This window comes from Vitis riparia, chromosome 11, assembly GCF_004353265.1.
Source record: "Vitis riparia cultivar Riparia Gloire de Montpellier isolate 1030 chromosome 11, EGFV_Vit.rip_1.0, whole genome shotgun sequence".
Lineage (NCBI taxonomy): Eukaryota > Viridiplantae > Streptophyta > Magnoliopsida > Vitales > Vitaceae > Vitis > Vitis riparia.
In genome coordinates, this window is record NC_048441.1 from 14,643,386 (window position 1) to 14,657,246 (window position 13,861).

Genomic DNA, 13,861 nt, shown 5'->3' on the forward strand with positions numbered 1-13,861 from the left:
GTGTTAAGGCAACTCTTTCCTGCATTTTGTAAATGGGAGGATTTTATCAGCTTTATATTTCAAACATGAAGGGCAGCGGGTCGCTGCTTTACCTAAATTCTCGTTTTTTTAAAAAAAAAAAATTCATATAGATCAAGCTTTAATGAAATCTATACCTTTCCTTACATCAAATGACTCTTATGTGGGAAATGGAAAGCAATTGATTCTGGTGCGGGCCTCTGTTACCTTCTCCCATTCAATCCCTATTGCCCAAGTGCTAAAAAAAGCTGTAAACGTGTTGGGTGGAGTGTTCTACTATAAAGCCAAGTTTGATTTGCAGCCAATTTGAAAAATAACAGGAAAAAAAAGGTGGATTTCTACAGCTTTATGATTTTACCTCTGTTTTGATCATTCAGTTCAGTTGCTTTTATTTGGAAATCTGTGATTACTCCAATATTACTTGGTGTTTGGGATTGGTCCAGTTTTGTTGCCTATTATTTCCTTGATGTGTTTTTGGTCACATTTGCAATCAGTCCATTTTGCTCTTCGCAACCATCGGGATATACTGTAGGTATTGAATACTAGAGGAAACAAACTGAAAAGTTTCACTTTCAGACTTCCAAGCGTGTTCTTAGTAGTTCACCATACAGGTGATGTTCTTAAACTTCTTGCCATTGTCGCATCGTGAAGTACTTGGGATGGATATTAAGGACACTGAACTGGGTAAGTGGCCCACCTCATTTTTTTCAGTGACCCATAATGATGTCGATCCGACTCTCATTAGTCATCACTAATTTGCCTTAGAGAGGGAATACCTGGAAAAGTACCTTGCTTTGCTAATTACATGTATATATATATTTTGTATATAAAATATTTATATAAACCGAAAAAATAAAAAATAAAAGAAAAGAAAACAAAAAGAACCAACATAATTCAACATTCAACAACAGCAATCATAATTCAACACTCAACAGCCCAGGACACGGCAGTCGCTTCATGCCCTCCTCCGGTTGTGACGGTGAGTGGGTGCCTTCACCACTCCATCTCCCCCAATGTTTCAAATAGAACAAAGGGATCTGGGAAGGATATGAAGGGTTCAGCATAAAATAAGAATGCTGTGTCCTCCACACTTGGCGGCAATGGAGATTTTATGTCATGGTTGAGGCTCTTTGTATCTTCCATCCTGGGATTATTATCAAGAATATTATGAGACTCCTCTTCTTTCCTTCCATCGGATCCTTCACTGCTCTTCTCTGGACTTCCGTCGCAGACAGGCTGAGAATTTGGCAATCCTCGGTGTCTCTTGTTTCCATCGTCATCATCACTGCTGGGGCTCTTTCTTTTGCCTCGGGACCGTCCCTTGTTCAAATGGGTATTCCAATAGTTCTTCACCTCATTATCAGTTCGACCTGGGAGGCGACCCGCGATCAGAGACCATCTACACAAAACAAAAGAAAACATTGGAATGTACTCATCACTTTTTTCTGATCAAATCGAGGAATATCACATCAACTTGGTTTTGTTGAGAGCTTGGCAAGCAGAATATACCGGTTTCCGAGAAGCTTATGCATCCGGATAATAAGATCTTCTTCCTCTTTGGAAATCTCTCCACGTTTTATGTTGGGTCTCAGATAATTCTTCCATCTCAGCCTGCAACTCTTCCCACCCCTCATCAATCCTGTAAGGCACAGAATATATATTCAGTAATTTTCCCATACATGCATTGACATTTACCGAGAGAGAGAAAGGTGTATACATATAGGAGCTAGCTTCATCACCTGATCTTTCAGAAACAGTAGCCCATTTCCCTTCTCCATGAGCCTCCACATATTTTTTCAAAAGCAAGTCCTCTTCCGGTTTCCACAAGCCTTTCTTCACGCTTGGCTTGGGCACAAGTCCTCCAGTCTCCTCCATTACAAACACAAAGTCCCTCTCTTTTCTGACGTCTCTCTCTCTCTCACCCACAGAAAGATTTGGATGGTAGGAGAGAGAGAAGGAATGTAAATAATTATATAGAGAAAGAGGTGGTCCGCCACACTGAGTTGCACTCTCCACTCGTGCATGGATTACAACCTTTGATTGACGTGAGGGCCCTCTTCTTCTCCACTTTTGCTTTCCTTGATATACTAACCCCTCAAAAAGCATATCTCTGTTCCACATCTAACTTTTGGGTTGTCTAAGAAAAAACAAATCAAAATTATCATTACTTTACAAAAAAAAAAATTCATACACAAAAACACCAATGTTGGATATGATATGTTCGCTGGCTGATTAATTTTAAAGTGAAAACTCATAAGTAGGTTACCTTTCTTACATGCACAACTCCCTGAGCCCTTAAAGGGGTTGTGGGTTGCAAGTGTGCCTCGTTTTCCCTCACAGTAATCGCACTTGAGTTTTTAGCTTTAAGGTCCTCATAAAAGGTTGAACAAAATAAATGATATTTTTATTTTGAATTAAAAGTTTTTCAAGACAGTCTTTTAAAAAAGAAATAATTTTCTATTTTTTGAGGATAATTTTTCAAAATAGTTTTCTTATATTTTTTTTGAATAAAAATATATTTAAAATTCTAAAATATTTTCAACTTAATTTTTATGTTTTCAAATACTTTTTAAAATAAATATTTTACTTTTAATTATTTTCTATACTGTTATAATTAAATTTTAAAATAATTCAGAAAATCTATTAAAAACAATAAAAATGTGTTTTGGAAAAATAATTATTTTTAAATATATTTTAGGAATTAACAATTATATGTGTATATATATTAAAAAAATAAAAGACCGTTCTTGATAAGAGTGCTAACATATATTTCAAAAAATTTAGGAAGTGTGGAAGACAGATTGTGTTTTAAGAGATTGAATGTGATTTTTTTTCTTTTTTTTAATGCAGATTATATAAAATGACAAATCCAAGACTATTCTTGATTCCTAGCTTTGATTACTTTGGGATCCACCGCCTGACACGAATATCCAAAGGTTTATCATCCTCACTTTTTCAAGTACAAAGTCAGGGTATAATTGTCTTTTTGGAGTGTGCACAGCAGGCAGGGAAGAGAGTGACACCATTGTGGTAGGCTTTTCTCCACGTGTCCTTTGTAGGCTCAAGATTTTTTGGTCATCCAAGATAAATAGATAATTCTTTTAGGAGCAATTCGTCTAAACCAAGATAAGTTTCGTCTGACACAAGAGGAAAAACAGATTTCTTTTTTCCATAATGCTAGATAGAATGGACAAACTAAGTCGATAGGAGACTTCTAGACGGATAAACTAAGTCGATTGGGACATCCAAACAGACACATCGACCCAATCGAAAATTCCAGGCATTAAACGGATGAAAAATCACCACTAATGCCTGAGTGATAATCAAAACGACATTTACACCCAAAAATCAATGTCACCAGTTGTTTCATGCAATCGATGACATTGGCAAACGTAAATGCATAGTCAATGATACGGTTCGAAATTTTTGCACCACAACCAAAAATGACAACAATCAACAACTCTTGTTTGGTATGATTGCCTAATTCACGCTAAGATAATGTCATTGCCTACTTTATTAAGGCATAGTATATGTCCCAACGACATTCATCAGCGCATGAAGGACATAAATACACAATCAACACTGTGATGATGGTGTCATACGTTATATAAAAATCCCTCCAGAGGTATGAAAAAAGCACGCATACATAGTCATTCAAAAAGTTGGATTCACTCTCACTAGATTTTGACTTAAGCTTTGAAGGGGCGTGTCCGGACTATTTGTCCAGACATCATTTTGTGTAGGAAAGCAATCCATCTGAGTCTACTGAAGCTAGATGGACCTACATTGAGTTGGCACAACACCAACATTGGCGTCGTCTATGGGAACCAACTAAGGATGTCAACACCTTCTAGAAACCAATCATCAGCTATGGGTGACAAAGACTATTTTGTTTGGTGCGAAATGATGGAGAAACGCCAACGAGAAAATGAGCGGCGGATGCAGACTTTGCTTCACCAAAAGAAATGACTAAGATAAGATAACAAAGAGTTACATGCTTAAATGTCAATGGGCTACTCTCGAAGTCGACACACTCAAAACCAGCAAACAACCTTAAGACGAACTGTTGAGGCATCTTTCTTCAGGGGCATAGAGTTCTCCTCCGACAGCTACTTGAGATGATTTGAGGATGAGTCTTCGCCAGCTCGTCAAACGCAACCGGATGAAAGCACTGACTCCACCTAGGAATCAAGGGAAAATAGGTACAGTAGAGGGTCACATTTGTCTGACAAGATGCAAGCCTGACTAGGACCTCAAGCACTAAGCGTGGAGGCACAGTTGAGCATGTCAAAAACCCTAAGAGTACATCTAGGTCAACCAGCCACAACAACCACATCCAGATGGCCCCCTCAACCACTAAGGCAGCAGGAGGTGAGAATGCCAGCAACGCAAGCCTCGTTTGACTCTATCAGTCAACGGCTAGATGACATGTTCTCCACATCGTTCGACCCCTATATCATTAGCTATGAACTGCCTAAATTCACAATGTACAACATAACGATTGACTCGTTTGACCACATCATACACTTCAAGTAGCTCATGACCCTCGACATAGGGAACGATGCACTGATGTGCAAAGTATTTTCGGCCAGCTTACATTGCCAAGCACTCTCCTAGTTCCACCGCCTTCTGCAGAATTCCGTAAACACATTTCGAGACGTCTTGGAAGCCTTTGTAAGTCACTACCTATGTTTCACTCGCCAAAAGCATAACATAAGCACCCTGCAGAACATCAAGTTGTAGGAAAATGAAACACTAAGAGATTTCATGAAGTGATTTGGGCAAACAGTGATTCAAGTTGAATCCTACAGTATAAACGTCATCCTACAGATTTTCAAGTGAAATATCAGCCCAAGCATTCCATTTTTCGAGTCCCTCGCAAAAAAGTCGTCCATAACAATGGGTAGCCTATTCAAGCAAACAGACAAGTATTCTATGCTCGAAGATGATGTCCGAGTGGCCTCTCAACAAGTCTAGGTCACCAATCAACCGACCAAGAATGATAAGGCAATGAGTTCTAAGCCTTCTAACCAAACGATGCAAGGTAGTAGAAGGCAAGAAAACCGACAACAATTGTAGGAGATACTCACACCCCTAAGTATCTCTTATGAGAAAATTCTCCCACAGATCCATGACCTATCGAACTTCAGATGACCGAAGCCAATCAAGAAAGATCCGGATAGATAGGACCAGAACAGAAGGTGCTCTTACCATAAGGATCATGGTCACACCACTAAACAATGAAAGAGTCTGCATTACTTGGTGGAGAAACTCATCAAGGTCGGGCACTTTAAACAGTACATTCGCACAACAAGCGGGCAAAGAAAAGCAGCACCAAAGGCAGTCGCCTAAGCCCCTGCATTTTCGAAAACTCCCAGGACTATCATTAACTATATACATGGAGGTTCAATAGATGACAAGTACAGCTCGAGGCGGCAAAGGCAAAGGTTGCTTTCTGTAGGTTCTGTAAAAGAACGGATTAGCTTCGTCCAGTGCACCTTCGCAAAAGGAAGTGTGCGTCCAATTGACGACACAATCACCTTATCTCCTATAGATTTCAATCGGGTGTCGTAACCTCATGAAAAAGCCTTGATCTTAACATTGGGGGTAGGCAAATTTGACATGCAGAAAATCCTAGTTGATCCAAGCAGTTCAGCCGATCTCTTGCAAATTTTGACCTACATGCAAATGGGTAACTCACCATTTGCCTTAGAGAATCCAAGACGTCTGCTATCCGGATTCAATGGAGTTACAACAACCTCTCTGGGCGATGTTATGTTGCTTATCCACGTTGGCCCGTTCACATTGAGCATGCGGTTCTCAATGGTCAACAATCTGTCTCCATACAATGTCATTATGAGACGTGCATGAATTCACAAAATGAAAGTCATTCCTTCTACGTACCATTAAATTGTGAGCTACCTCACAAAAATGAGATCCTTGGCAGCCAACTAGCCGCACGACAATGCTATCGGGTGGCACTAGAGACCGAACATCCCACTAGTGAGGAGGCACACCCAGAGCCATCAAACACAATAGAACAATAGCAGTTAGAAAAATTAAGTTAATCTAACCTATGGTAATCACCCTAGAGGGGGGGTGAAAAGGGGTGATGGTCTCTTTTTTCAAATTTAAACTATGTGAATGTAAGAGACAAAAATATGTAAGTATATAATAAAACAATATAAAGACAATTGCATATAAAGTAAAAGAGTAGGAAAGAGAAAATGCAAACACAAGATTTTTATAGTGGTTTGGCGCAACCCGACCTACATTCACTCTCCTCTAACTTCGATCCCAAGCTTGAGGTTCCACTAATTCAAGGCTTCCAAACTAAGCCTTCAAGCAATACAATTGGATTATGGTTCCAATCCACCTTCTTGGACTTTTGGCTCCAAGCACCCTTTACAATCCTCAAGAGATACCCCACTCTTGAACAACCTCTCAAGTGATACCCCACACTTGAGAATCCCTAAGTGATACCTCATACTTAGATTCTTCCTCTTAAATATATATAAATAATTTCACAAAATCCTAGTACAAAACTTTAGGCTCAAATGATACAAGAAAACTAGGATTGAATGGTGCACTAATGATATGCAAGTTTTAGACCAATGGTGCACTCAAAAACACTCTTCCAAGGCTCAAATATATTCAAGAAATGTTTGAGAAGGTTGAACTCGTGAACAATAAAGATTTAGAGCCTTTTTATAGAAGAAAATAACTAAACTAGCCATTGGGGGTTCGATCGGTCAAGTTAGGGGTTGACCAGTTTATTAGCCGTTGAAGCATTTAATGTTTTGGCAGGTTATCGTTGCTTCAAATGGACCTCAATCGGATCTTGACTAGAGGTCCAGCGGGAAGGAGGATACCTCGACCGGGAAAGGAAGGCTACTGAATGAGAAAGAGTGTTTTTAGCATTTCTCAACCGGACCTCGACCAAGCAAGGGGAACCGATCGACTGGTACCCTGGCCGGTTGAGTTGATTGGCCCGGTACCTCAACCGGTTCAACATTTTGGCCCCGAAAACCAGTTTTTTCGACTTAAAACATTTTTAAACAAGTTTGAAAAACATTTTATACAAGGTTTTAGTTGAAAACATGAAATCATCCAATTTTAAAATATTTAAAACAAAATAACTCTTGAATGATTTTGGTGCATAAGTAAAGAATGTAATGCATGAAAATCCTAGTGCACCAATAACCTTACAAAGAGATCTTATGAAGCTTGGATCTTAAAAAACACTTCTCTTTGAGGTGGTCTTCTTCTTCATGATTTTTCATTGGCTTGATTTGTCTTTGTGATTTCCACTTTGGAAATCGTCTTGCCTAATTACACTTGAAATATAATCATTAGTTCTAAACTTTGTTTTGTTATCATCAAAACTGATATTAACCAAACCTTGATTTCACACATTCCTTCTACGTACCATCAAATTGTGAGCTACCTCATGGAAGTGGGATCCTTGGCAGCTAGCTAGTCGTACGAAAATGCTATCAGGTGGTGCTAGAGTTTGAACATCCGACCAGTAAGAAGGCGCACCTAGAGCCATCAAACGCAATAGAACGATAACAATTACTAAGCCCGACAAAGAAAGATCCATTCATAGTTGATCCGCTCCAACCATTACTTCTTTCACATAGCACGAATCAAATCACCTACACTAGTTCCTTACTTGCGCAAGATGAACTGGAACTATTAGGAAATATGTTTCAGCGCAATAAAGACATTTTTGCTTAGACTCACTCGGACATGTCGGGAATCCATCTAGTCGTGGCCTTCCACAAGCTCAATGTCTCACCTACCTTATAGCCTATCTAGCAAAAAGTCTGGCGCTTTCATCCAGACCGTCAAAAAATCATCCAGACGGAAGTTGACAAGTTATTGGCAGCTAAATTTATCAGAGAAGTCAAATATCCAAATTGGTTGGCGAATGTAGTGGTAGTTCCAAAGAAAGAGGGGATGTGGCAAGTTTGCGTTGACTATACCAACCTAAATGTTGTTTGCCCAAAGGATAGTTTTCTCTTGCCCTTGATAGATCAGATAGTTGATGCCACATCCGAGATGGGATGCTCTCATTTCTAGACGTCTTTTCCAAATACCACTAGATCCCTATATTCCACCCAAACTAGGAGAAAACAACTTTTATCACACCACAAGGACTATATTGTTACAAAGTCATATCGTTTGGATTCAAGAATGTTGACACTACATACCAGGGACTAATGACCAAAATCTTCAAACCCCTAATTGATCGAACTGTAGAAGTCTACATTGATGACATTGTTGTAAAGAGCAAAACCCGAGCTAAATACGTCTAACACCTGGAAAAAGCATTTCGTCTTATACAAGCATACAACATGAAGCTCAATCCAGTTAAGTGTGCCTTCGACGTCAGTATAGGGAAGTTTCTAGGGTTTATGATAACCTAAAGGGGAATTAAAGTTAGTTTGGCTCAAGTGAAATCCATCCTCGAAACACCCACTCAAAATAGAAAAAAAAAAAGAATTGCAATGCATCACAAAGCGTCTCACGGCTTTAGGTCGTTTCATAGCTCTTTTCACAGATAAGCTACAACATTTCTTCCTCAAACTTAAAGGGGTAAGCACGTTCAACTGGACAGATAAATGTATGCAGACATTTGAGGCAATCAAATACTATCTCATTGAACCACCTATTCTAAGCAACCCTAAGTCCGACGAAGAACTCTACATGTATCTGGCTGTATCTAATTGCGCTGTCAGCACCATCTGTTTTGGCATATATGAAACAAGGAGCAGAGGTTCATCTATTATGTGAGTAAATCAATAGTGGATGTTGAGACATAGTATTCCTAAGTAGAATAGACTGCTCTAACACTGAAGAGTGTCACTCGAAAGCTCCACCCATACTTCCAGACTCATCAAGTGATCGTATCTACAAACCAGCCTACTCCGAGTCACCTTGCACAAGCTGAACCTATCCGAACGGATGTTGAAATGGGCAATCAAGTTGAGTGAGTATGGGATCAAGTATCAGTCGTGATTATCCTTAGAATGGCAGGTTATGGTCGACTTTATAACCGAACTCCCTAAAAAACAAATACATCCAGTCGACTGCCTTAAAGAGAAATGGTGGACACTTCATGTAGACAGAGCGTTTGAGGTGTCTGGATCCGGAGTAGGTTTAGTCCTACAATCACCAACTAGGAAACTAATGGAATAAGCTATCTGTCTCAGCTTGCCGACTTCCAACAATGAGGCAGAATATGAAGTTGTGCTAGTCGGGCTAGATCTTGCCCTAATGTTAACCGCAACCAAGCCGAAAATCAAGAGTGACTCTCAACTAATTGTCGGACATATTCAATGAGTATGAAGCAAAAAATGAACATATGGCATGATACCTTGCCATGGTGAAAGAATGCATAAAAAAACTAGACAAATGGATCACCAAATGAGTGTCACAAGATAAGAACGAAAAGGCTAACACACTACCTGAGATAGTTGTCTTTCTCTATATAAATGGAACGGTAATGTTGCCCATCTACCTCAAAGTCATATCTTCTATCACTCCCGAGCCAATATGCAATATCGATCAAACAGACTCAGGATGGATGCTCGACATCATAAAATACCTCCAAATAGGGGATATACCAGAAGACAAGAAGCAAACACACAAACTCTACATACAAGCAACACGCTTCACTTTAATTAATGATCAACTTTAATGATCAAGCCACCTGGGAGCGCTTACCAAGAAGGGACACGCCGTTTGACAGCTGACCTCGGTCGATGTGACCCATCATTGAACCACCAAATAACACACATTCCTTGGCGTCCAAAAAATTGAAAAAATGGACAATCTATCATGTCCCGACCATCAACAACCCAACCAGATTGAGGTAGATGGATTAGAGGGCATTGTGGGATGTTTCCCTCCATGTGTCCTTCACAAGCTTAAGACCCTTTGATCATCCAAGGTAAACGAATAATCCGGGAGCAATCCGTCTAGATCAAGACAAGCTTCGTCTAGCGCAAGATGAAAGACAAATTTCCTTATTTCCCAATGCCAGATGGAATGGACGGACCAAGCCAACTAGGGATTTCTAGATGGACAAACCAAGCCGATTGGGATCTTTAGACAAACACACTAACCCGACCAAAAATTCCAAGCATTGAATGGATGATTAATCACCACTAATACATGAGCAACAATCAAGATGACATTTATACCTAAAAATCAATGTCACCCAATTGTTACACGCAATCAATGACATTGGCAAACGTAAATGCATAATCAACGATACGGTTTGGAATTCTTGCACGACAGTTAACAAATGACAACAATCAACAACTCTTGTTTGGTATGATTACCCAATCTGATCTAGGATAATGGTGTTGCCTACCTTATTAAGGCATAATATCTACCCCAACAACATTCATCAACACATGAAGCGCATGAATACACAATCAACACTGCGATGATGGTGCCATACGTTCTATAAAAACCCCTTCAAATGCATGAAAAAGGTACGCGTACATAGCCATTCAAAAAGTTGGATTCACTCTCGCTAGATTCAAACTTAAGCTTCGGAGCGGCGTGCCCGGACCACCTATTCGAACATCTTTTTGTGCATGAAAGTAATCCATCTAACTCTAGTGAAGCTAGACGGGCTTACTTCTAGTTGGCACAACACTAATAACCACTAGCTTGTAAAAATATTGAATAATCCAAGACTTCGAATCCTACTTTTGAACCTATAATTCTATTTTTTTGAAGTTTTCCTCTAATCATTCAATAATTCTTCATTCAAAACTTACCAAACAAGGCAAGCCTAGTCATAGTCATCACTCTCTTCATTGTTATGGTTAATCTTCATGACAATAACACCTTTCTAACTTCTTATTGGCTACTTAGTTATCATATTGGAGAAAATCTTGTTTTTACATATACATAGAAGAAGACAGAAAAAGAAAGCACCTATTTCTTTTCTCCTATAAAAAGATCTCATTCTCTTCACGGTCATAATGATTCAAACCACTTTACTAGCCATGGATGAACAATGATGATTTACTCATTTTATGATTCCTCAAAACCAGAAAAGAAGATATTTTAAGTAAGATTTTTGGTGCAAAAAGAGTATATATTGGGTTTGGACCTCGAGCAACCACTTCTGATCATAGTAGAAAAGAGAGGTCAACTACAAAAAAACAAAAAACAAAAACAAAACAAAACAAAAATAAATAAAAAAATAAAAAATAAAATACTGATATTTACCAAAAAGTGGTCATAGTCTCCCTAAAAGAATACTCGCAAGGATTTAATTCTATTTATGATAATATTGCTACCATCAAGAAGTTGGGTTTGTATCTAGACAAGTTTTTCTAATTTGCTCATGGTTTGGATCCAAAATATCAATATTTTTGTTTGGCCATGTTCACCAAATCGCATGACGTCCAACCTTTAGTTAGTTCATGTCTTAGCCCTTCAAGATTATGAACAATTGTTGGTTGCACAAAGGGAGGAAGAAAAGGTTTATTTAGAGTATACACAAACTTTCTTTAAACAACATAGTTGAGGTTAAAATGGTTGACGAAGTAAAAAGCAATTTAATTGAAGGGGTAAAGGTTGCACACTTGTTTGGTATTATAATGCTCATAATGGAAGTCAAAATTCTCATATGGAAACAATAATCAATGATAGCCTAGAAACAATAAATGTCAATCAAAATGAGGAAATCATTTAGGACCATAATGACAACATCAAAATATGCAAACAATAATTGTAAAGTTACTTATCACGTTTGTGGGACCAAGATCAAATCACCTTGTTATTGACTGTTAGTATAGGTTTGATTATTGAAACCAATATGAAAATCTTTCTCAAACCCTTGCTACTCATACTCTAAATGATTCAAATGATTAATTTTTTTCTTATATAAAACTATAAGATGGAAGTGATGTGATTTAAGTTGGAAACAAAAATAGTTTACCTTTATTCCCTATCTCACACTAATGATGCTCATGTTACTATATGTTAACTCAAGGGTTCTTCTAAGTAAGTTTTAATGATAATAAATCATAGGTAGTTTGCTAATTAGTTGAAATCAAGATGAGTTTAAATGTTAATTGTGAAATTTAATTGGAAAATCAAGTTATTGATTAAAAGATCAAAAAAATGCAAAATCATGTTTGCATGAAAGTTTTTAAAGCTTATGAACACATGTAAGGTAAATACTTGGGAGCACTTAGTTCTTTCAATTTATTCATGCATCTTTTATTCATACTCATTTTGAACCTTAAAAATCATATTTTCTGAATTCGAGTTTTAATCCAAAACCTTAGGCAAAAACCTCTTGGAAGACCACATCTCTACTTCTAACCAATTTTTTCTTGGTTGGATCCCACAATCTGAATCCAAACTCTTCATCACCATACCCAACAAAGACATGTGGAACTGCCTTATTATCAAGTTTGGATATCTGTTCTTTGGGAACATGCACAAAGTTTTACATCCAAAGACTCTCAAGTGGGAATAGGAAACATTTTTTCCTCTTCTCTGGAACCTCAAAGTTCAATGGACCTGGTGGAGATTTGTTTATCAAATAATAAGCAGTTTGTGCAGCTTCATCCCAAAACGCCTTAGACAACTTTACAGTCTTCAACATACACCTAACCCTCTCAATGATGGTGTGATTTATCCTTTCAACCACACCATTATGTTATGCAGTGTTAGGGACAATTTTCTCATGCCTTATACCATTCCTTGTGCGGTAAGTTTCAAACTCTCTTGAGGTGTACTCACCTCCATTATCATACCTGAGACATTTCAATTTCCTTCCAATCTCTCTCTCAACCATGGCATGAAACTGCAGAAAATACTAAAAGACTTGATCCTTTGTTCTAAGCAAATAAATCCATACCTTCTTGGTAACATCATCAATAAAAGTGACAAAGTATTTGTTTCCTCCAAGGGTTTCCACATCCATGGGGCCACAAACATTAGAGTATACCAACTCCAACTTCTCTAACTTCTTCTTAAATCTACTACTAAAGGAAACTCTATGTTGTTTTCCAACCAAACAACAATCATAAGAAGATAAAGATTTGTTCTTTGGCCAAGGGAATTAAGAAATTCCTTGCCAAAACTTGCAATCCTTTCTCACTCCTATGCCCCAATCTTTTATGCCACAACTCCAAGGAAATACTCTCTATAACATATAAATCATCATTACAAACTTTCCCTTAGGTCTTGTACAAAGTGCAACATGTTTCTCCTTTTGCAACAACCAATGAGCCCTTAGTAAGCTTTCATTTGCCCTTGCCAAAGTGGTTTTCATAACCTTGCTTGTCCAAGACAAAACCTGACATTAGATTAAGGCATAAATCTAGAACATGTCTTACATCTTTCAATGTCAACTTGCACCTCATATTGGTTTCAAAGTAAACATCACTCATTCCTACAATCTAGGAGTGACTAGAGTTTTCCATCTTGACTGTGTCAAAGTCTCCAACTTTGTAGTTGGAAAAAAACTTCAAGTGATGAGTAGCATAGTAGAAGGTTGCAGTGTCTATAATCCACTCAACTCTTTGCTCATCTACATGCAAACACTCATATGAGAGCACTAAGACTTTATCATTGTTGGATACAGAGGTTGTAGTCTTTGTGGCATCTTCTTTTTCCTGATTCTGTTTATTATATTCCCTTTTGCAAATTCGGCAATTCCTTTTCATATGTCCTTCTTTTCTATAATGGAAACATTTGATTTTATCTCTGGATTGAGACATTTCCTCAAACTTGTCATGACATTTCTGCTCTTTATCCCTATTTTTTCCTCTACTTCCTGTAATGAGGGTTTGCGCAT

General features: G+C 38.1%; 1 protein-coding gene across 1 annotated transcript; it reads right to left on the reverse strand.

The window, feature by feature from the left end:
• Window positions 1–844: 844 nt before the first annotated feature.
• Window positions 845–1,924, reverse strand: LOC117925552 (transcription factor MYB82-like). The gene is made up of 3 exons (XM_034844590.1): window positions 1,758–1,924; window positions 1,528–1,657; window positions 845–1,417 (listed from the first exon to the last, which is right to left on the reverse strand). Exons 1-3 carry the CDS (start codon window positions 1,891–1,893, stop codon window positions 1,012–1,014), a joined length of 672 nt encoding a protein of 223 aa, XP_034700481.1. The 5' UTR covers window positions 1,894–1,924; the 3' UTR covers window positions 845–1,011.
• Window positions 1,925–13,861: the final 11,937 nt, after the last annotated feature.